This window comes from Colletotrichum siamense, assembly GCF_013390195.1.
Source record: "Colletotrichum siamense strain Cg363 chromosome Unknown KSG_Cg363_contig06, whole genome shotgun sequence".
Taxonomy (NCBI): domain Eukaryota; kingdom Fungi; phylum Ascomycota; class Sordariomycetes; order Glomerellales; family Glomerellaceae; genus Colletotrichum; species Colletotrichum siamense.
This window is the reverse complement of record NW_023501019.1, coordinates 4575151-4594989: the sequence shown is the minus strand read 5'-3', so window position 1 is coordinate 4594989 and position 19839 is coordinate 4575151. Positions and strand designations below refer to the sequence as shown.

The 19839-nt window shown below is 50.9% G+C and overlaps 7 protein-coding genes across 7 annotated transcripts; 3 read left to right on the top strand and 4 right to left on the bottom strand.

Moving 5' to 3' along the window:
- Positions 1–269: 269 nt before the first annotated feature.
- TOXF (putative branched-chain-amino-acid aminotransferase TOXF) lies at positions 270–3997 on the top strand (the record flags this gene model as incomplete). Its single annotated transcript, XM_036642092.1, has 10 exons — positions 270–350; positions 434–1084; positions 1137–1380; positions 1432–2043; positions 2831–2863; positions 2921–3034; positions 3089–3115; positions 3177–3796; positions 3861–3919; positions 3991–3997. The coding sequence occupies 10 exons, from the start codon at positions 270–272 to the stop codon at positions 3995–3997; spliced, it is 2448 nt and encodes an 815-aa protein (XP_036493157.1).
- Positions 3998–4287: 290 nt separating this feature from the next.
- apf7 (Cytochrome P450 monooxygenase apf7) lies at positions 4288–6166 on the bottom strand (the record flags this gene model as incomplete). The annotated part of the gene is made up of 6 exons (XM_036642091.1): positions 4288–4931; positions 4991–5356; positions 5410–5700; positions 5757–5816; positions 5880–6027; positions 6086–6166. The coding sequence occupies 6 exons, from the start codon at positions 6164–6166 to the stop codon at positions 4288–4290; spliced, it is 1590 nt and encodes a 529-aa protein (XP_036493158.1).
- A 418-nt stretch (positions 6167–6584) lies between these two features.
- On the top strand, positions 6585–8378 carry apf8 (Cytochrome P450 monooxygenase apf8; the record flags this gene model as incomplete). The annotated part of the gene is made up of 7 exons (XM_036642090.1): positions 6585–6626; positions 6690–6840; positions 6898–6957; positions 7016–7282; positions 7333–7698; positions 7753–8320; positions 8375–8378. The coding sequence occupies 7 exons, from the start codon at positions 6585–6587 to the stop codon at positions 8376–8378; spliced, it is 1458 nt and encodes a 485-aa protein (XP_036493155.1).
- A 414-nt stretch (positions 8379–8792) lies between these two features.
- Positions 8793–10811, top strand: apf9-1 (FAD-linked oxidoreductase apf9; the record flags this gene model as incomplete). The annotated part of the gene is made up of 4 exons (XM_036642089.1): positions 8793–8861; positions 8928–9319; positions 9372–9576; positions 9636–10811. 4 exons carry the CDS (start codon positions 8793–8795, stop codon positions 10809–10811), a joined length of 1842 nt encoding a protein of 613 aa, XP_036493156.1.
- Positions 10812–13307: 2496 nt separating this feature from the next.
- On the bottom strand, positions 13308–15192 carry CGCS363_v010239 (Non-reducing end alpha-L-arabinofuranosidase BoGH43A; the record flags this gene model as incomplete). Its single annotated transcript, XM_036642088.1, has 5 exons — positions 13308–13340; positions 13394–14395; positions 14456–14734; positions 14787–14949; positions 15026–15192. The coding sequence occupies 5 exons, from the start codon at positions 15190–15192 to the stop codon at positions 13308–13310; spliced, it is 1644 nt and encodes a 547-aa protein (XP_036493199.1).
- Positions 15193–16156: 964 nt separating this feature from the next.
- CGCS363_v010238 (uncharacterized protein) lies at positions 16157–17522 on the bottom strand (the record flags this gene model as incomplete). Its single annotated transcript, XM_036642087.1, has 3 exons — positions 16157–16596; positions 16655–17437; positions 17516–17522. The coding sequence occupies 3 exons, from the start codon at positions 17520–17522 to the stop codon at positions 16157–16159; spliced, it is 1230 nt and encodes a 409-aa protein (XP_036493866.1).
- A 610-nt stretch (positions 17523–18132) lies between these two features.
- On the bottom strand, positions 18133–19233 carry GOR1-0 (Glyoxylate reductase 1; the record flags this gene model as incomplete). The annotated part of the gene is made up of 2 exons (XM_036642086.1): positions 18133–18860; positions 18912–19233. The coding sequence occupies 2 exons, from the start codon at positions 19231–19233 to the stop codon at positions 18133–18135; spliced, it is 1050 nt and encodes a 349-aa protein (XP_036493875.1).
- Between the last annotated feature and the right edge of the window lie 606 nt (positions 19234–19839).

Sequence of the window (19839 nt, the reverse complement as noted above, 5' to 3'; positions counted from 1 at the left end):
ATTCGTGACGAATTCAGGATCAGATGCCCATGTCCGCCCTCGCGAACAACCTCGGATGTGGTCGTGCAGGGGTGTTGATTATTGCTCCGGAACCTTAAAGGTGACATCAGCACCTGGTATCCGTCTTACTCAACGCCGAGGGCAGGCTTATGAGTCAGGGAAAGACCGCGTTTGATGCATGCGGAAGTCCGCCCGGAAAACTCGTGGATACCCAGCAGCAATCGTTCGTGCGAAGAATCTGGCAGTAGTTCCTCAGGACCGAGCGAACAATGGACGATCTGAGCAAGGTTCTTGGTGCCAGCCTGTCGGTGTCGAAAAGCACCTCGACGGCTGGTTTTGTTGTTTTGCTGGTAAGTTTTCATCCCATGTGCCGACCTCATTCCTACAGTTCATCGGAAATGTTCTCGTGTCTCACATCTAACAACATCTTGAGATTACTGTAATTGCTTTCGTTTTCAAGCGCCTCGTTCTGCATCCGTTGAGCTCCCATCCAGGCCCACTGATTGGACGTTTGACGAGTCTTTACAATACGTATCATGCTCTGAAGAAGGACCAAGCTCGCAACTTGCATCAACTGCATGAGAAATATGGCCCAATTGTTCGCTATGGACCCAACCATGTCAGCATCAGATCTGCCGAGGGGGTGAAAATGCTGTACACCAACAGTCGCTACACTCGAAAAGCGGACAACTATCTGGCGTTTCCCAGAAATCCAGAGAAAGCCAGTCTGTTCTCTTCCATCAACAAGCAAGTACATGCAAGGAAGCGGCGGATTCTTCGACAGGGCTTCTCAGACTCGGCGCTCAAAACCGCAGGTGTCACCATCAAGAAACATGTTGCGACTCTTTGCCAGTGTTTAGAGTTCCTGGACAACGATACCCAAGAAGGGTATGTATTGTCAGGAAGGGAGCCTTCGAACTCAGAGCGGTGGAGCAAACCGAAAAACTTCTCGGAATGGATAAACCGCTTCACATTCGACGTCTCGAGTGACTTGTCATTCTCCAAATCTTTCGACATGATGCGGTACGCTGGAAACAGGCACATCATCAAGATTCTCCACGAGACATTGTGGGCAGACAACGTCGTAAGTAGAAATGCACAAGTGTTACAAGAACAGTGGCTAATGCATCAAACAGACTGGGTCTTCACTTACGCTCCTTCACACCCTGAGGCTCAAGTGGCTGCTGTTCTCTCACCACGTTCGGTCTACGGTGACATTCGATTCTTTCATTGAGAAGGCGGCGGATGAAAGAGTGAGCAAACTAAGTGATTCCAAAAAGGACTTCATGTTCTGGCTCACCGGTGCGGTCGATCCCGTTACGGGGGATACGTTCACGATGGAAGAGCTAGTCGAGGAGGCAATTCTGTTGATCACAGCAGGTAAGCAAAATGCGTCAATACGGTGCCATGGCCATTGTCTGACCCTAGTAGGGAGCGACACATCCTCAACTGCTATCAGCTCCACGATTTACTACTTGCTGCATAGCCCCGACAAGCTCGCAAGACTCCAGACGGAAGTTCGGAGTGTGTTTTCCAGTGTTGATCGAATTGAGTTTGGCACGGAATTACAGGCCTGCACTTACCTTCGGGCCTGCATCAATGAGGGCTTGAGACTGTCTCCCCCGGCGGGCTCAGTGCTTCACCGTCAAGTGGAACCGGGCGGTGTACATGTTGGGAACACCTTCTACCCCGAGGGTGTCAACATCGGAGTGCCGGTCTTCTCCATTCATCACGATAAGGAATATTTCCCCGACCCTTTCTTGTTCCAGCCGGAAAGGTGGATCGTTGGTGAGACACTTGCAGACGGCACCATCATCACCCCTGATTTTCTGAAGCATTCTTCCGCCGCTTTCATGGCATTCAGTGCCGGAACCCGCGGTTGCATCGGAAAGCCTCTCGCCTACCTCCAGATCTCAATCCTCTTTGCAACTCTGATGTTCAAGTATGACATGAGACTGTGCCAGCAATCATGGGTCAACGGAACCTGCAGCGGCCCAGGACCGGATCCGTCCAAGGAATACGAGCTGGTGGACATGTTTATCAGTTGGAAGAATGGCCCACTCATTGAAGTGAAGCCCAAGGCTTGAAAAGCAGATAAATCTTTTTACATTTGTTCTATCATTTTTAGAGTTTGTCTATTCGACACTAGATTCTAATCTTGGTCCGTTGTCGTGTCACCTCATATTTCACCCAGCGACAAAAATGATTTGGCAAGCATACCTTGATGATACCCTCTTGTGATCAACTCCATTGATTCGGAAGAACTGAAGCCGGATGTTCTATCTCTTTTACTGCAGCAGTCAAAGTCGCTATGTAGCTGCCTGTGTAGCTATCGCCATCTGCTTCACCTTGATTCATAGCCACTGGCCAATCACAAGCGGGTTCCATCGCCCACAGTCTTTGGCTCACTTTGACTAGAAACTTCGCAAAGCCAATTCATCTACCAATATTGCATATCATGTCATCGTCGTTCGCAATTTGCAATGCTCTCCCGCTTAGCCAGGGCGAAAGCCCATCTCACGTCATGCTCACCAAATTCATTTGTGGCCGGTGCGCCCCGGTAAGCGATGTGCTGTGCGACTAGCAACGGACCCCTGTCGATGAGCCGACGACCAAAGCAAGCAGCAGGAGGCTGGTTGCTTAACGGCGCGCAATGGCTCTTCCTGTTGACTTGCGCTGTTGACTTGTTGTGCCAGTTGGTTTTACAGGGTACATTCAGTCTCACAGCCGTTATGATCCCACCAAAACCGGATTACAGCAAGTGCCCAACCCCTGGAACAACACAAGGGCTCTTCCGAAGCTTGTGCTAGTGTCGCTAATGAGCAACCAGAGTGGGATGTGTATGACAGCAAACGGAACAATGGTCAGTTACCGCCTCGAAGTGGAACACCAAGACATATCCAGCTGATCTTTTTGTTAGTTGCTGGTCACGTAGAGTCTGTCTACGACGCAGCCACTGGCAAATGGACAACCCCGACGTTTGTTGAGAGCCCTTTTCTTTCAATACACGGCTTGGCTCCGGGGCTGCACTATGGTGTGTGTCCCCACCAGCTTGGATAGACACCCATGGATGCTAATTCGGTCGCAGGTCAGCAAGTCTTTGAAGGACTACAAGGTATCAAGCCATAGTGAGGATCGCTTGAAATAGTCATGCTAATCTTTTCGCCGAAATGCAGCTCGTAGGGACCCAGCAGGCGAGATCTCTATATTTCGTCCCGATGCCAACGCCGCTAGAATGAGAAGGTCCGCTGCCTTTGTCTCCATGCCAGAGGTACCAGAGGACGTCTTTCTTGAAGCCATTCACCTAGCCGTTAGGAAGAATGCAGAGTATGTTTGCCCCCATGATGTGAAGGGATCCCTGTACATCCGACCTTTCCAATTTGGTTCCAGCGCTCAGATTGGTCTGGACCCCCCCGAGGAGTTTCTGTTCTGTGTGTTTGTTCAGCCTCACATTGCTTTTCATGGTCACGGCGCCATCAAGGCTTTGGTACTTGATGACTTTGACCGCGCTGCCACAAGGGGGTCAGGTACAGTGAAAGTTGGTGGCAACTACGCTCCAGTGATGAGGTGGACTTCTGAGGCAAGAAAGGAGGGTTACAACGTCCTCTTGCATTTAGACAGTCAGACTCAGACTGAAATCGATGAGTTCTCTACGTCGGGGTTCATAGGTATTCGGAGAAATGGAGGCGAGACCAGCCTCGTCATTGCCGACAGCAAAGCTGCGATAGAGAGCATTACAGCGGATTCAGCAGCCAGAGTTGCTGAAAGCCTCGGCTGGAGGGTGGAAAAGAGAACCGTAAGCTTATGAGCATGACGTATGACATATAAGTCTTTGGTCAGTATTTGCTAACTTGCCTTAGGTAAGGTTTGATGAGCTTTCAAACTTCACGGAGGTACTTGCCGCGGGAACCGCGGCTGGGTTAGTCTCCGTATCCTGTGTTCATCGGAAGTCTACCAACGAAACTTTCAACTTTGATTCCGAAGGCCCAGCTTATGAGGAGTTATGGGGAGCACTGAAGAGCATCCAGAATGGCACAGCAGTGGATAGTTTTGGTTGGCGCCATATTCTCCAAGAGTAGTTCCATAGTATTATACTTTCAGCATTTCCTCATGTTAAATCCATCTTCTCAAAGCGCAAAGCTTGATTGCTCACATTGTGGTGGACGGTCTGCCATGATGGCCTTCATCACACCAAAATTATCCAGACCGTCACAATCTGGATATCTCTCGTGACTTTGTGAGGATTCGTATTGTACATTTGAACAATTTCCCTACCGCTGGGACACCTCAGTGCAGACCGACAGCCTCGGCTCGCCGGAACTGCACGAAGGGTCCATCCTTCATACTAGTGAAAGCCCAGAAGATCTGATACTCGTCCTTCAAATCACCCTTGCCTTCCCCGACTCTGCCCATCCCTGTCTCGTCTCGGCGGAAGTCAAACTCGCTGATGACTGCAGCCATCGCCAGCGAGATTTCAATCATGGCAAGACCCTTCCCAACGCAATTCCTTGGTCCAACAGAGAACGTCCCATACGCAGACTTCGCCTTCGAGACGGCTTCCTCTCCAACTACCTCCGGTATCCACCTCTCGGGCCAGAACTTAAACGGTTGAGGATAGTATTCTTTATGATGGTTGATAGAGTAGATACCAGTTCCGATGTCGTACCCAGCTGGGACGTAAAGGTCACCGACTTGAAGACCGCCATCTTGCACTTCACGCCACATCGCCCCGGCGGCTGGAGGTGACAAACGGGCAGCTTCAGTTATGCAGGCTCTCAAGTACGTGCAAGCAGACAGCTTGGGCCCTTGAGAAACCTCCTTTGCGGATCGGAAAGTGCTCCGGACCTCCTTGACAACCTTTTCATATGCCTCGGGATATCTAGATAGGTAGAAGAATAGAGCAGCCATTGCGGTTGAGGAGGTATCAGATCCTAGTAAACGCTGTCAGTGACACTGGCTGCCATGTTTCGTTATTCATCGCAGTTCTTACCGGCAATGATTAGTAAGTTGCTCTCGGCCCATAACTGCAACTGGGAAAGTGACTCTCCCGTTTCAGGGTCCTTGGCAGCCAGGAGCTTTGAGAATAGGTCATTCGTGATAGCCTCAGAAGACTCTTTTCGCTTTTCCATGATCTCTTTGCTTTTCATAGAAAACCGAAGCGCCTTCTTGCGTGCGTGGGGAAACAAGATCTTATGCAACCTCAAGTCTTCCAACTCGGGCAACTGCATCAGGAAACTCACCCGACGCATTTGACCCAGGATAGCATCCGCAACCCAGTGGTTTTCGGGGCTCTCTAAGAGATGATAAGACCTTCCAAAAACCAGCTGCGACGTCACATCAAATGTGAAATAGTCACCTGGGCGACATTAGTCCAAGTTGATTGTCCCCAGTAGCTAAGCGTCAACTCACACCAATGTGCCATGTTCTTAGCGCATGTCCATCCGTCAGTAGTCGCGTCCGTTTCAGGGACGAAGCGGTCCTTGCTTGATCCCAGACTTGAGGAAAACAAGCGGGCAAGGTCTGTCAATTCTTTGTCGAATGTTCGGATGTACGAATCCGACAGTCCTTGATTCAGGATTCTTCGAAGCTTGCCATGCTTGGTCTTGTCGACGACACTTTGGGTTGCTTCCACACCCTTAACCAGCGAGATGCGATGGTATGACTTGGCCTTCCGGACATTCTTGCCGTGCCCATAAATACCTACAAATCTGTCAGATAAATTTTATTCGATGCAACTCTCCGTGACAATTGTTCACCTTTCAATCCTGCCTCATTGTTGATCAATAGTCTGTTGGGACCATAGCGGACGACGTCCCCTGTTTTGGCGTGTTAGCGATATGGTACCACATTTTGTTTGCAGCCCAGCATATTGAACTTACCATACTTCTCATGGCACCGCCAGATATCAATGTGAAGATCACCAATATACGTGTGGTATACAGAATACCAACTGGTCAATTTCGCCAAGAAGGGCCCAGGATACTTGGCGTAGGGATGGAAGTAGAGGCGATAGACACAGAGAGCCACCTGGTTGTGATCTGTTAGTGCTCGACATCCGGCTCCAACCTTGAAATTGCGTACTTACAACCGCCAGGAAACCCGCCCCGGCAGACAGGGTGAGTATTTGGCCCAGCAATGCCAGGTATGAGTTTATCACGCTGAACATGGTTTCTGCCGTGTTTGGACGACCCTGAACGAGGATGCGAGCAGTAACGCATGCGATTTCAGTGCCAACAGCGCATTTGCTTCCCCGCCGGGTGTTTGTTAGCGCTCCGACAGGGATCCTCCCACCTAGAGTCGCCTAGCTGCACAGGGCAGCTCGCGTAGAGAACTGCTCTCTCTGAACGTGACGTGAGCCTGACTCACATGCGGAGAGCGCTTGCTTGGCCGAGATCAGGGCTGCCAGCTGGTGGCTCACCCGCTGTTAACGATGGACCACCCTGTAAGGGGGGTTGCTGTTCGCTGTGCCTAGGTCAGGAGACAACTCACCACTCCGAGGAACCCGCGGTGATACAGCGTCTCCGAAGACCAAAGATTCGGCGGAATGCTTCCATTATCGTTCTGATTCACAAACTGTCGCAAGAATGAGTTATCTAAGTTTGGCTGCATTTGCCGCAGTTACCTTCGTAAGTTTATCTCTGCAGATTTACTGGCAGTTTGATGGGTTTTGTGGCTGATATCTCCCGTAGGTTGTAGCTTTCCTGGTCAAGCAACTTGTCTGGCACCCACTGGCGGCGTACCCAGGTCCGCTGCTGGGAAGATGCACCAATCTTTATGCCGCGTATCACGCATGGAGGGGAACGCTTCATGTTGACATGTACAGATGTCATCAGAAATACGGTAAGTCCCGTCGACCATCGTAACCTTCAAGTACGTCCCGCTAACAGGAACTCGAAGGCCCCGTTGTCCGCTATTCGCCGTCTCGCCTACTTATCAACAGCAGCACGGCTGCCCGGGGTATGTACTGTTTCCAGCCCTCTTCTCACACTGTATTCAACCTGAACTTGGGGTACAGAAATCAGCTCCCATGGCGCAAATGTCATCAAATCAAAGGCCTATCAGGCTCTTGTTCACAGTGCCCCGAACACCTTGACAATTCGCAACAGAGAGGATCATGCACGCAGACGCCGTATCCTGAGTCTTGCATTCTCTGATGCACAATTGCGCGCCTATGAAGCTATCCTCCTCCGTCACATAGAGACACTTTGTCTCAATCTTTCTGACAATGCAAAGTCTCAGGCATCGAGCTCTGGGTCTGAGGCACTGGACATGTCTCACCAGTGTAAGTTTCCACGCCTGCCTGTTAAGATTGTCGGAATCTAACTTTTGAAGGTGACTACTTCACCTTCGATATCATGTCAGAGGTCATCTTTGGTATGAAATACAACGCCCTCAGAGAGCCAAAGTACCGCTTTGTTATGTCAGCCTTGGAGGCATCCAACGTCCGCATCAGTGCCTTGGTCCAAGCTTCGAGTCTTGCGCTTGGAAGGATCGACAAGTATCTATTCGCCGATTCCATCAAGTCCAGGAACAAGTTTCTCGGGTTCCTTGGTTCTCTCCTGAAAAGCAGGGCAAAGGCTTCATTCTCTGACAATGGCAATGTCTTCTCATACCTTGAAACTGCCAAGGACCCGGACGGCGAGTCAACACTCAGCAAGTCTGAGATACGAGCAGAATCAGCCACACTAGTGGTTGCCGGTACGTTTATTTACTGTTGAAAGCCTTTTGGTCCTCATATTGACGCTTGTTCAGGATCGGACACGTCATCGACGACACTGGCAGCTACCTTGTTCTACCTCAGTGGAAATGCCAGGGCATATGCCAGGCTGTGTCATGAGATCAGATCGACCTTTGACAGTGTAGAGGACATTCGGATCGGAGCCAAGCTAAGCTCATGCAACTATCTCAGAGCTTGTATTGACGAGGCGCTGAGAATGTCACCACCTGTAGGAGGTGCGCTTTGGAGAGAAGTCCGGCCAGGAGGTATGACTATTGGGTCTCTTTCCCTTCCAGAAGGCATCGATGTTGGTACTGGGATCTACAGTCTGCATCACCACGACGACTACTTCGATTCTCCATTTGAATATAAGCCTGAAAGATGGGTTGTAGGCGAGGACGGATCGACCAAAGAGTCAGAGTTGGCACGCACAGCATTTTATCCCTTTTCGAGTGGACCTCGCAGCTGCGTCGGAAAGGGATTTGCGTATCATGAAATCACGTTGACTTTGGCGCATATCCTTTACAGGTTCGATTTCACCAGGTCTACGAAAGACCAGAAGTCGTTTGGCGGGTCAACTGGCAACGTGAATGAGTTCCAGATGTGGGATCATGTTACATCCGCCAAGGTTGGACCCTGGCTTCGGCTCCAGTGTAGATAGTTATCATTTAAGCATCTGTCCTGCTTTGCCGCAAATCATTATTTCTCTATCCTTTGCCGCAGATGTCTACTAATTCTAGCTAAGTTCAAGCTGTTGGTGAATTGCATTTTGTGGGCGTGCCTGGTCGCATTGACCAGCCGCTGTGGCTGGTGGCTCTAGTTACTGCGATAGCCCCTGTAAAATCTCACGTCAGCTCTCACATCATCACCTGTGGAGCCCAAGAACACCGCGTTCATTCCCTCGGTAATTGCGAAATGTTTCGTTTGATTGGGTGTTCATGCACGTAAACGGATGAAATAGGTTCTTTCAGCACAGATTTGGGTTCAAGGCTTCCCACAAGCTGCAGGTGGTGAAGCTCAACCAGCTGTAAGGTACTTTCAGCGACGTTGTGTGGTCGCTGCGTGTGCTGCAGTCATGGAGCTTACTTCCGCGTACATCGCGTTGCTCGCGTTGATTCCTCTCGTCTCTGGCCAATGCAAATGTGTAAGAAGTTTACCATACATGCCGTTCATGTACAATCATCCATGCTAATGCGACCGCGACACGCAGACCCCTAATGATATCTGCTGGCCATCTGATAAAGAGTGGGGCCGATTCAACAGCTCCATCGCTGGAAACCTCATCCAGACGGCCCCACCTGCGGCGCCGTGTTATGCCGGACCCAATCGGGATGCCGCCGCATGTGAAGCCGTCACCCAGGGCTGGAGCACGGCGACTTTCCAGGCATCTCAGCCCATCGGCTATGACTATCCTCTCAATTCCTCTTGTCCACTAGCTCGGTTCACTGCCAATGCCCCCTCAGCCAACTGCACCATCGGAAACTCCCCAGTGTTTGCCGTCAATGTCACCGACGAGGAGCATATCTCGAAGGCGGTTGAGTTCGCCAAGAAAAATAACATTCGTATCGTCATAAAGTCTACGGGCCATGACTTCCTTCAAAGGTCAGCTATGTCGAATGAAGTCGAACCCGGCCAAGCTAACGACAGACCAAAGGTCGACCGGCTACGGCAGCCTTTCTATCTGGTTGCAAAACTATCGAAAAGGTTTCAATTTCCATGACGACTTCCAGGTCGTAAACGAGTGTCCCAAGTCGGACTGGAAAGGGAGCGCATTGACTATCACTGGAGCCTACTCGTGGTCCGATATCTACCCCACGGCGTTCGAGAAGAATCTCATCGTCGTCGGCGGAAACAATAGGGTATGTTTGCCGTTGATCTCTTACTGCCATTGCGGTAAAGGTTACTGACGACAACCAAGGGACCTTGTGCCACTGGCGGTTGGACACAAGGAGGCGGACACAGCCCGGTGACTCGTTTCTACGGGCTCGGTGCCGACCAGGTCCTGTCCGCAAGGGTCGTCTTGGCATCTGGAGAGATAGTGACTGCAAGCCCTTGCAATAACACTGATCTCTTCTACGCCATCCGTGGAGGAGGTGGCGGCACCTATGGAGTCGTGACACAGATGACGGTCAAGACCTACCCTACCAAGAACATTGATGCGATCGACGTTGTTATCGGTACTGTATCAACAAGCGCAAATGTCTCGGCCAAGTTCATCGATGCGATGACAGATATCTACTCTTCCTACCCTTATCTGTCGGAGGTTGGCTTCGCCGGCTATGGCGCCTGGGCAATGAATAGCCCAGTGCCCATCGGCGGCAACTTTTCTACATTCTACACCCAGACGTTCACTACGCTGGGCAACGACGCAGGAGAGGCGACCCGGTTGTTCAAGCCCATTGCAGAGAAGATTACTCCTCTGAAAGACGCCGGCTTCACTGTTTCCATCACGCAGAAGGCGTATACAGACTATGGTGCGTACTACGCCAACAAGTCAGGAACAGATGCAACTGTCGGCGGCGTCTCAGCCCTGGCCTCCCGCTTGTTGGGAAGATCGGCCTTGGAGGGCAATCGAGACCAACTTCGCAAAGCTATGGAGACAATGGCTGGAAAAGATGGCAAGGCCGTGTTCCATACCGTCGTCCATCATGGTCTTCAGACGGCGCAAGAAACGCGAGACAAGTCGTCCGCGGTTCAGCCTGGTTGGTATGATGCTGTCATCCTCGATATTTTTGAGAGACCGATTCTCAGTGGCGAGCTTTCTGTGTCATCGAACATCGATCTCTTCGATGACATCCGTCAGAACGTACTCCCAGTCTATCGGGAACTTTCGCCAAATACTGGAACTTACATGAACGAAGCGGATTGGGGCGACACGAATTTCCAGGAGGACTTCTACTCCTCAAATTGGAAGCAATTGATTGAGATCAAAACCAAGTATGATCCATCTGGGGTCTTTTACTGCCAGACTTGTGTCGGTAGTGATGAATGGAAACAAGAAGCAAGCGGCGCATTGTGTCGACGATGCAGCTCTCGAGAAGGCCGCTGTAACGGTCGCAATGATGGGGCCGAAGGCATGTGCGCTTGCTGGTAATGCCAGGGCGCAACAGAACCAACCAGATCACGCGTAAAATTCATATGTACAATAGTTATAACATATTACCTATCTTAGTAGTGTAACACCTGTCTCTAGACAGCTCAATTCTGTACCCAAGTGTATTTGTAAGGTACTGAACAAAAGACGACTGGACAGCCGGTTTCCTCGAAGACTGTGGTTCCAACATCTCCCGTCGCGGTGATGATCCACCTCACTGTGCCCCTGCAGAGGCGGCCGACCGGTTCAAGTCCGAGCCTGCACCCTCAACATCCACTTTGCTGCATCTAATCCCTGGAGAAAATATGGTCTGTCTACCCGTAGCCTCGTGACGGGCAAAGTCACCGCACCATATTGGACGCCGTGTTTTAGCATCTGAATCCTTCACTGGGTGCCGGCAGAGGACCTTGCTACTTGGTGATACGATCGTCATTACTTCATGTCTGCAAGGGACTTCGGTTAGCCAATGTTGCCCATGAGCGGGGTTATTGCAAGGTCTACTCCGACACGATGCAACCTCGCGCGGCATCTTTCGTCACTGCATTGCACAACCTATCGAGACAGAGGCGTTGGTGAAGGTCCACCAGATGAATCCTTCAACGTACCCACTGCCCCTGGTCATCATGTGCTATCTGATCGGGCGAGCGCCAACGCTTGGTATTTGAGAAACAAACTCGAAAGAAATTTGGCCAAAGAAATGTTTCTGATTACACACCTGCTGCCGCATCCTTCATGATGGCAATTTTGAGTGTTGCGAATTTTCTCCTGCTCGGCGTGGCGTACATCGCCTGGAACGTTGTCTATCAGATCGTTTACTACAGGTTTTTCCATCCCTTAGCCAAATTTCCCGGTCCCTTTTGGGGTTCGGTCACCAGATTATGGATCACATATCACAACATCAAGCAAGATGAGTGCCAGACTCTTCAAGCGCTTCACAAAAAACACGGTGAGCTTTGTTGACGGTGTTTTCTGTCGCCATCATTGACTAGGTGCCCAAGGTCCTATCATGCGTATCACACCAACGATGCTGTTGGTGACGGACGCAACAAAACTCCCTGAAATATACCACCGTAATGCCAACAAGTCTCAGCATTACATCACTGGCTCGTTCGGCAAGACAGAATCTCTGTTCAACATGCAAGATCATACGGTCCATGCTCGCTACCGCAAGATTGCAGCTGCACCCTACGCCTTCTCCAACATCAAGAAGATGGAACCGCTGCTTGACCATCATATCGATCGCTGGATAGAAAAGCTGGACAACAACTTTGCCTCGCCTGGAAAACGCTTAGATTTTGCACCGTGGGCAGTTTACCTGGTATACGACATTGTCTCCGACGTTGGGTTTGGCCAGCCTTTCGGCTTCATCGAGCAAGAAAAGGACGTTGAAGGACTCATTCAAGGTTTCCATGACGGACTCGTGCCATTCGGAATTATGGCCCGCTGTTGGCCGTTCACAAATTGGGTGAAGAGCACATTCCTCGGCAAGTACTTGGTGGCGACGCCCGAGCAAGATTCTGGGATTGGTACCTTGATGCGATTTCGAGACCGCCTGATTGCTAAGAGGTTTGAGGATATTGAGAAGGGGGCCACAAACGGCCGGATTGATCTACTTCAAACGTAAGCTTCAGGATGATAACGGTCATCGCAGAATTTGATACTAAATTCTGTCAAGGTTCATTGAGGCTCGAGACGAAAAGGGAGAGCCACTCGACTTAGAGTATATCAAGGCAGAAATTCTGCTGGTCCTTCTTGCCGGCGCAGATACTACTGGAACCGCATTCCAGGCCTTCATGATGCACGTATTGACACACCCGGAGGTCTACGAGCGTCTCATGAAAGAGATTGACACGCAGACACGGGCAGGCAATCTTTCAGATATACCTCAGTATGCCGAAGTTCAAGCTCACTGCCCTTACTACACAGCCTGTGTTCGTGAAACACTACGTCTGAATCCATCAGCACCCAACATCTTCCCTCGAATCGCAGGAGCGGGGATGCAGCTGTTTGGACAGCATGTTCCCGAAGGAACCGAACTAACCTGCAATCCATGGCTCGTGCATCGTGATGAAGCGGTGTTTGGGCCTGATGCAGAAGTCTTCCGACCTGAACGATGGCTGGAAAGCGAAGAGAAGACGAAGGAAATGCTGAAGTACAACATGGGCTTTGGGTACGGTGCGAGAGTATGCCTTGGGCGCGACTTGGCCATGATGGAACTTTCGAAGGCCCCTCTGCAGCTGTTCCGGAGGTTCAAGCCAGAGGCCGTTAACAAAACTTATCCCGGACGATACGTTGTCAAGGGTGGTGTCAGTTTTTACGAGGATATGTGGATCAACATTGAGCGACGGCCAAAGACTCTACAAATATGATGCTGGGAGGGCTTCGCCATTTTCGTTGTAGCTACCGTCAAACGAGCCATGAAGCTCCTAGTCTACTTGTATAATCCATAAGTACCGATCTCGAAATCCAATAGTTCAATTCGAGCTCAGCCTGAGCTTAGTTCAACTCAGTTTGGATGTATTCAAAATCCTATATTCTAGTCAGTTTACCACCTGCATGGAACTAAGGCGCTTGCAACATACCGCAGAGTTCAACGTAGGTAGTCTAGTACCAGTGCTGTAGATCGCAAAATGGCTGCCGACAAAATTCTGCCACCCCTCGACGTAAGATTGTAGCCATCGATTCTCGACACTGGCAAGCCACTGGGGGGCATTACTGCCAGTTGAATACCCAAGACGGTAGCCAGTATTCTTCGCCTCAATGAAGAGCTTGACAGGCGCGCCTGCAGCAACTTCTTCATCCTCGACATAGGTTGTGTTGAGTGTTGCATCGATACCCGTTCTTGTATGAACCACAATTGCTCGCTTGCCGGTCGCATTCGAGTAAGTCAAAGCGATTTCATTGTGGTAGTGAATGCTGAGATAAATGCTGGCCCCGGCTTCTTGTCTCCAGTTCTCGGGACTGAATGCGCTTACCTCCGTGCTGAAGGTAGTGTTGAGATCAACCTGCTTGCGAAGCAATGCTGCGGGAGTCTCTCTGTCATTCAATGTGTAGACGTTCCCTCGGATACGAAGCTTCCCCGGGCTAGACTCAAAGTCTTTGAAGTCTTTGTAAGGCGTTCTCAAGTAGTAGTAAGACTTATCAACAAGCCCGCCATCAAATTCGTCTCGCCAGACTTGAGGCCTGTCCAGGTCATAGAGGACATCGGCTTCGTATTCAGTGATGGGGTTGCCGTTGTTGAAAATGGGCCATCCCTCATCGTCCCAGGTGACCGGACACAGAAAAGTCTCTCTGCCCAGCTGGGGGAGACCACTACTGTTTCGTGGATTCTGTGGGCGGGTTGCAAGAAATACCGCCCACCAATTGCCTTCGGTGTCGTTGACAATATCAGCATGGCCTGTTGCAAGTACCGGTCGGGACATGTCTTCGCCATTCCACAGCACGGGGTTATGTGGGTTTCCATCCCACGGCCCTTCGAGACTGTTTGAGCGATACACGTTTGCTTTATGACTGGCTTCAGTTCCCGAATCGGCCGTGATCATGTAATAGGTTCCGTTCAGTTTGTAAAGGTGGCTTCCCTCCGTCTGCCGAGGTTAGTCTCCAAATCATTATCAATGTCGGTTGTCTCCATCTATCATACGTACCAAAGGGTATCCAAGCTCGGGGGGCACTGTGGTAGTATGAAGCAGTCGAGAGTTGCTCAAAGAGTCGCCAGTCGTGATGTCGATTTCACTGATCCAGTTCCCGAAATTCCCATTTTCGACGAACTCAGAGAATGTAGATGTAAAGTATACTTTGCCGTCGTCGTCAAAGAAGAGATCGCCATCGAATCCCCACTGATCAACGTAAGTAGGGTCACTCCAACTGTTTTCGTCAAAAACGTCGGTCGTGGTAACGTAGAATGAGCGAGGCACTCTAGTCACCTAGAATCGCATCAGTAAAGACGAATTTCTTTGCCACGTAAGGTATACAAACGTTGTCAGGAGGGTTGATAATGTCAAATGCCGTGTCGACGAGATAGAAGACGCCGTCATGGTGTCGAAGGGTGGGAGCAAAAATGCCCCCACTGGGGGCAGTCCCACGGAGATTCAACTGAGACGGGCGATTGAGCGCATGTCCGATATTATCCCATTTGACCCTAGACTTCTTTTAGAATGGTCCTCAAGATGCTGGGGAGGGGGGCTGCTCCATGGGGATCCAGCTTCTGAGCTCACAAGTCTGTTGAGTGATAGATGGGGACACCCGGGAAGAATTCAAAAGTACTTGTTGCGAGGAAGAAGTCACTTCCGACTCTGATGATTGAAGGATCCGGGTTGAAACCTGGGATAATGGGGTTGACCAGACCACTCGCGAGTTCTCCGGGGAAGATCAGCATCAACATGCAAAACTGGTTGCGAGTGGATCACCTGTGAGTTGAAGTAGGCCTAAAGCCAGGAGCGCAGGTGGTTTGAACATGGTATTCATTGAGTCCCGATGGATTGCCTTCCGAAATCACAAGCTCCGTGACACACGATAGCAGCCAACAAATTGTTTCTAATTTATACCGTCCAATACATCTGGGGAAATGACGTTGCTGGTGTGACCCCTCACGGCTAAATGCAAGCTTCCATTTACCCCAGATTTCCGGTTACATCCTAAGCTACAAGAGGACGAAATCTGGGCAAGTGGCCCCATTCGGTCTTCGCGATGATGCTTAGCCGAGGGACCGGCTTGCTATTACCGCAGGGGTTTAACTGGTGTCGCTAAATCAAAGTTCACCATGCAACTGCCCACTCGCGATCCGCACGAGACAAGATCCGCCAATATTCAACTGTGGCACGTTTGCAGTTAGGCCTTTTACCGAGCGAGCCATTATTTTGGTGAACTGTATGAAGCTTGGATCGCAAAGAGTTCATCGTTGATCTGGTCTCAAAATGAGAAAGATCCCTCAAAGAACATAGTACAACTCAGTTTTCTCAGTCAATGATCATGGGCACGCTGACACCGATCATAACACAAGCCCAATGACAGTCTTATTTATGATTACGGGTGCCATGCTTTCTAGTCTGTTGCTCGTAGCGTAAGTTGGCATCCACGCCAAGCCAGCTCTGCCGCCCACTATCCCAGCCTGGGGGTTTCAATTGAATCCGTTCTGATGAATCTGAAGATATCAGAATTCGAGGATGTGGTGGAGAAATATCCCACTGACTAGTGTATTTGCATGTAGGAGATTCTATCACCATTAGACTGACATTTTCAGTCTGCCATGGCGATGCGTTGTCTCAAGATGATTCGGCCAAAGTATTCAGTCATTCATGTATAAGTCATTTTTCTAAGTGACAGGAAAGCCCCGAACCAACCCAGGCTCAGAGTAGCAAATGTGCAACAGCTACCGAAACAACTAAGAACATGGAGGCTTTTGTCATATGCGAAGCAACGCTCTTATCAGATCCATCATTACCGGACCCGTTTCCGCTCTTGCCATCACTACCGCTGCCGCTTTCGCTGCCGCTTTCGCCGCCGCTTCCGCTCCCGCTACTGTTTCCGTCGCCATTTTCGCTGTTGGACTTTGCTCCCTTCGCAGGGGCAGCCCTAACACAACTCAATTTCGCGAAACCAGGCTCAACGTCCAGACTGTATGGTGTATCATTCTGGAAACGCCCAAACATCGTGACAATCGGCTGGTACCCTTGTGTCACAGTCTTCCACATCTCTTGCATTTCTTCGGCAGTTGTGTTCTCGTTGATGGCGTAGCCGCTCTGCCACGTGGTTGAGCCATTCAAATATTGCAGAGGTATGCCCCAAGCTACGGAAAAGGTTAGGTTCCAATAGAGACTCGAATAAATAACAAGAAAGCTGCGTACTTGGGAGGAGTGGATCATTGTCCACCAATTTGGTACTCGAACACTCCTCTGGAACATCCAGATCAAAGCATGTATGCCGAGAGCCGTAGACACCCTTCGGTTCTGAATTGATCCAGTATGCCGTACTTGCCAGTTTCTCTACAGCTTGAATACAAGCATCGGGTAGCCACTGCTTGCAGGAACCATCTTCCGCTGCTTCAAGACTGTCTGGATTCATAGCGAGGGACTCATTCCCATACGGCGGAGAGAACCAGCGCCATGCGCAAAATACCCAGTCGGCATTCGCGTTTACCACAGGTTTTCCATGGTCGCTCTCGTTGGCACTAGGCACATAGAGCGACTCGGGGGCAATGATCTTGATGTCATCCCCGATAGTCGCACGGCCACCCAATAGGCTGCCGGCCTCACCTCGCTGCTCGTGATCCAAGTCAACGGCTGCCATAGCAATCTTCCAGCCGTCCATCGGGCTACCCGGCCATGGTTTTGAGACGTCGTATCCAGGCATAGTGTAGGTACCGCTGGAGTTGCTGTTTCCCACGGCATCTGTCCAGATTTTGTCGTCCGCGCTAATGAATTGGGCCCCGCATGGCTCAGCGTAGCCGCCAAAACCCCAAATGCATGATGCGTGCGCACCTGAGCCTATGATGGCGTATAGAGCCGCGATGAGAAGCCAACGTGACATCATCTCGCTGTCGCGGGTGTTTTGGGCTGATCGTTCTGCGTTCGGGAGACGAGAAATGTAAATGGCCACAAAAGTATGCCATAGGGTGGCTTTTGAGGCAGCTGTTTGCGTCAGAAGTTTTCTGTCTCGAAACCCGGGCAGATTTCTCGAGGCCAATTTCAGTGCGAAATCGCAACAACCACTCATCTTGGCGGAGTCATGTCCACTTGCAGTTAGGGCTGCGGCACAGCAGATACGAAGAGGGTCAGCGTCACATTCACCAGGTCTAAAAAGGCTTAATTACGAGTTTGATACGCGAGCTAAGATTGCCACCCCTGAATTCAGCGGGTTTGGGGACCGGCAAGACTCACCAACAGGCTTTGGGATTGACCGGCAACGTATGGGCAACAACTTTTGCCCGGATGGTCACGGGTGCCCGGCAAGCGAGACATAAAAGGTCAAGCGCTGATCGTAGTAAGCCACATGTACTGAATTTCCTTGTGTTACGTTGCAATCTACGAGACCTCGATGATTCTGGACATCTAGTGAAAGCAATGACTGTTGACGCCGGGCACCGGATGCCAAAAGCCGAGTAGGGTATGTGGGGCCGAAGCGACTGACCGGCCCGCTGGCCGGAACCTTCGGATCCATTCGGGGGTGGAAATATTCAGGCTGGCAATAGCTTTGCACTGATTGTCACCGGGATTGGGTATTTCATAAAGTGTTTCACGTCTGTGTATCACATTTACCAACACCATTTGTGCTGAGGAATGGCATTTGAACATGTTCTGGCATTAAAAAGGATTGTTCTGTCCTCTCATTTGAAGAAATGTTTGTTGACAGGAGTAAACGCCTCCTTGCCAAGGATCACCTGCATCACATTCCTCATCGCAAGTTCCTCAAATCCGATCCTTGTTTCAACAGCGCCTCCCGCAGTATGGCAAGTCAAGCTGACGTCCCTCATAGCAAGCAGGCGTCGATTCACGTGTGGCTCGTTGTTGTGCACGTCAAGGCCAGCAGCAACGAGATGACCTGACTCCAACGCATCCGCTAACGCCTCCTCGTCTACCAAGTTTCCACGTCCTACGTTTACCAGGCGTGACTGCGGCTTCATCTGAGCTATGCGCGCCGCATCCATGAGAGCTTTGCCACCTTCGGCGCCGCCAGGAGCTGAGATCACAACGCAGTCGGAGACAGCCAGCATTGCGTTGAGGTCAGGGTATCGCTTTGCACCGACAGCAGCTTCTCGGTCCGCGGGCTTCGGTAACGGGTCAACATATGCGACCTTCATATCAAAGGCTGCGTGTGCCTTTTGCGCTATGCGGTATCCAATATTGCCGAGTCCTACGATGCCGAGAGTGTGGCCCTTTGGGTTGCGTGCTGTCTCGCTGTTGTTTCTGTGTGCATCCAAAAATTGTTCGGGGTCGCCGCTTCGTCCAGCAGTGGCAGTCCACTGCATATTTCGGAATACCGAGATGATGTGGTAAAGCGCCATGTCGGCGACAGCTTCGGACGATGCCGTTGCTCCATTGCAGTAAAGAATACCTGTAGCTGGTCAGAGACATCTGACAGGCCGAGAAGGCCTACGCCACTTACCAGCTTCTGCCAGAAGATCTACATCTGCCCAGTCGAATCCAGCCCCAGCTGATGCGAAGACTTTTACCGAAGCAGGCAGCAATGGAATCAGTTCTTTATCCCAACGACCCATCTCGCCGCCCGAGTTCCAAAAGGGCCTCATGATGGCCGTGAAGTCGCCCCATTTCTTCTCTCGGAGTGCTTGCAGAAAAGGCTCTCGCTGTCTCTCTTCAACTGGAGGTCTGATGATAGTCGCTATTTGCTCCAACTCCTTGTAGATGTCGGGGTTGTACTCGATGGGGTCTCCGAGATGAAGGACGATGGGTCTCGTAGCGCTGGGCATCGTGGAGAAGGCTGTATTAAGCACAACAACTGGGTCAAACTAGACTGTGAATGGTGATCATATTTTACTCAAGTAGCCATCCTTTATCCCAAGCTTGGGATATACACCGTTCTAATAGATGCCAGCGTCACAATCCGAACGAGGCAGCGGAGGGGAAATATTGGTTGACCGATGGTCGGCGTTGGCGACATCGGAGACTTGTCCGAGGAAGCACGTCACCTTGGCCTGCATCAAGCCTGTCTCGAACTTGGAATGGTTGGTCGGTTTGTACAAGGCACGTCTCACCCGCGATTCCAAGCGGGGTCTCGGCCGACTCTGGCCTATTGAGAATCAAGCCGACGGCCGGCACTTTTGTTGAGATTTGTTCGAAGCATCAGTGAGACCATCTTCATCCCGATCGGCTGCGCCATCCCAATTTTGTTATCGATCATCATCTGAGGGACGAGTTCACAGCGTTGGATCCCTACCCCGCGACTCCGGATTGACCCCCGCGGTAGTGGATAACCACCCCGGAGATGTATGCGGGGAAGCTCACTCCAACGAGCCAGATCAAACATCACAGGGGTCTAAGGCGGAGGTTGGACCTTCCAACTTGGAAATCACTGA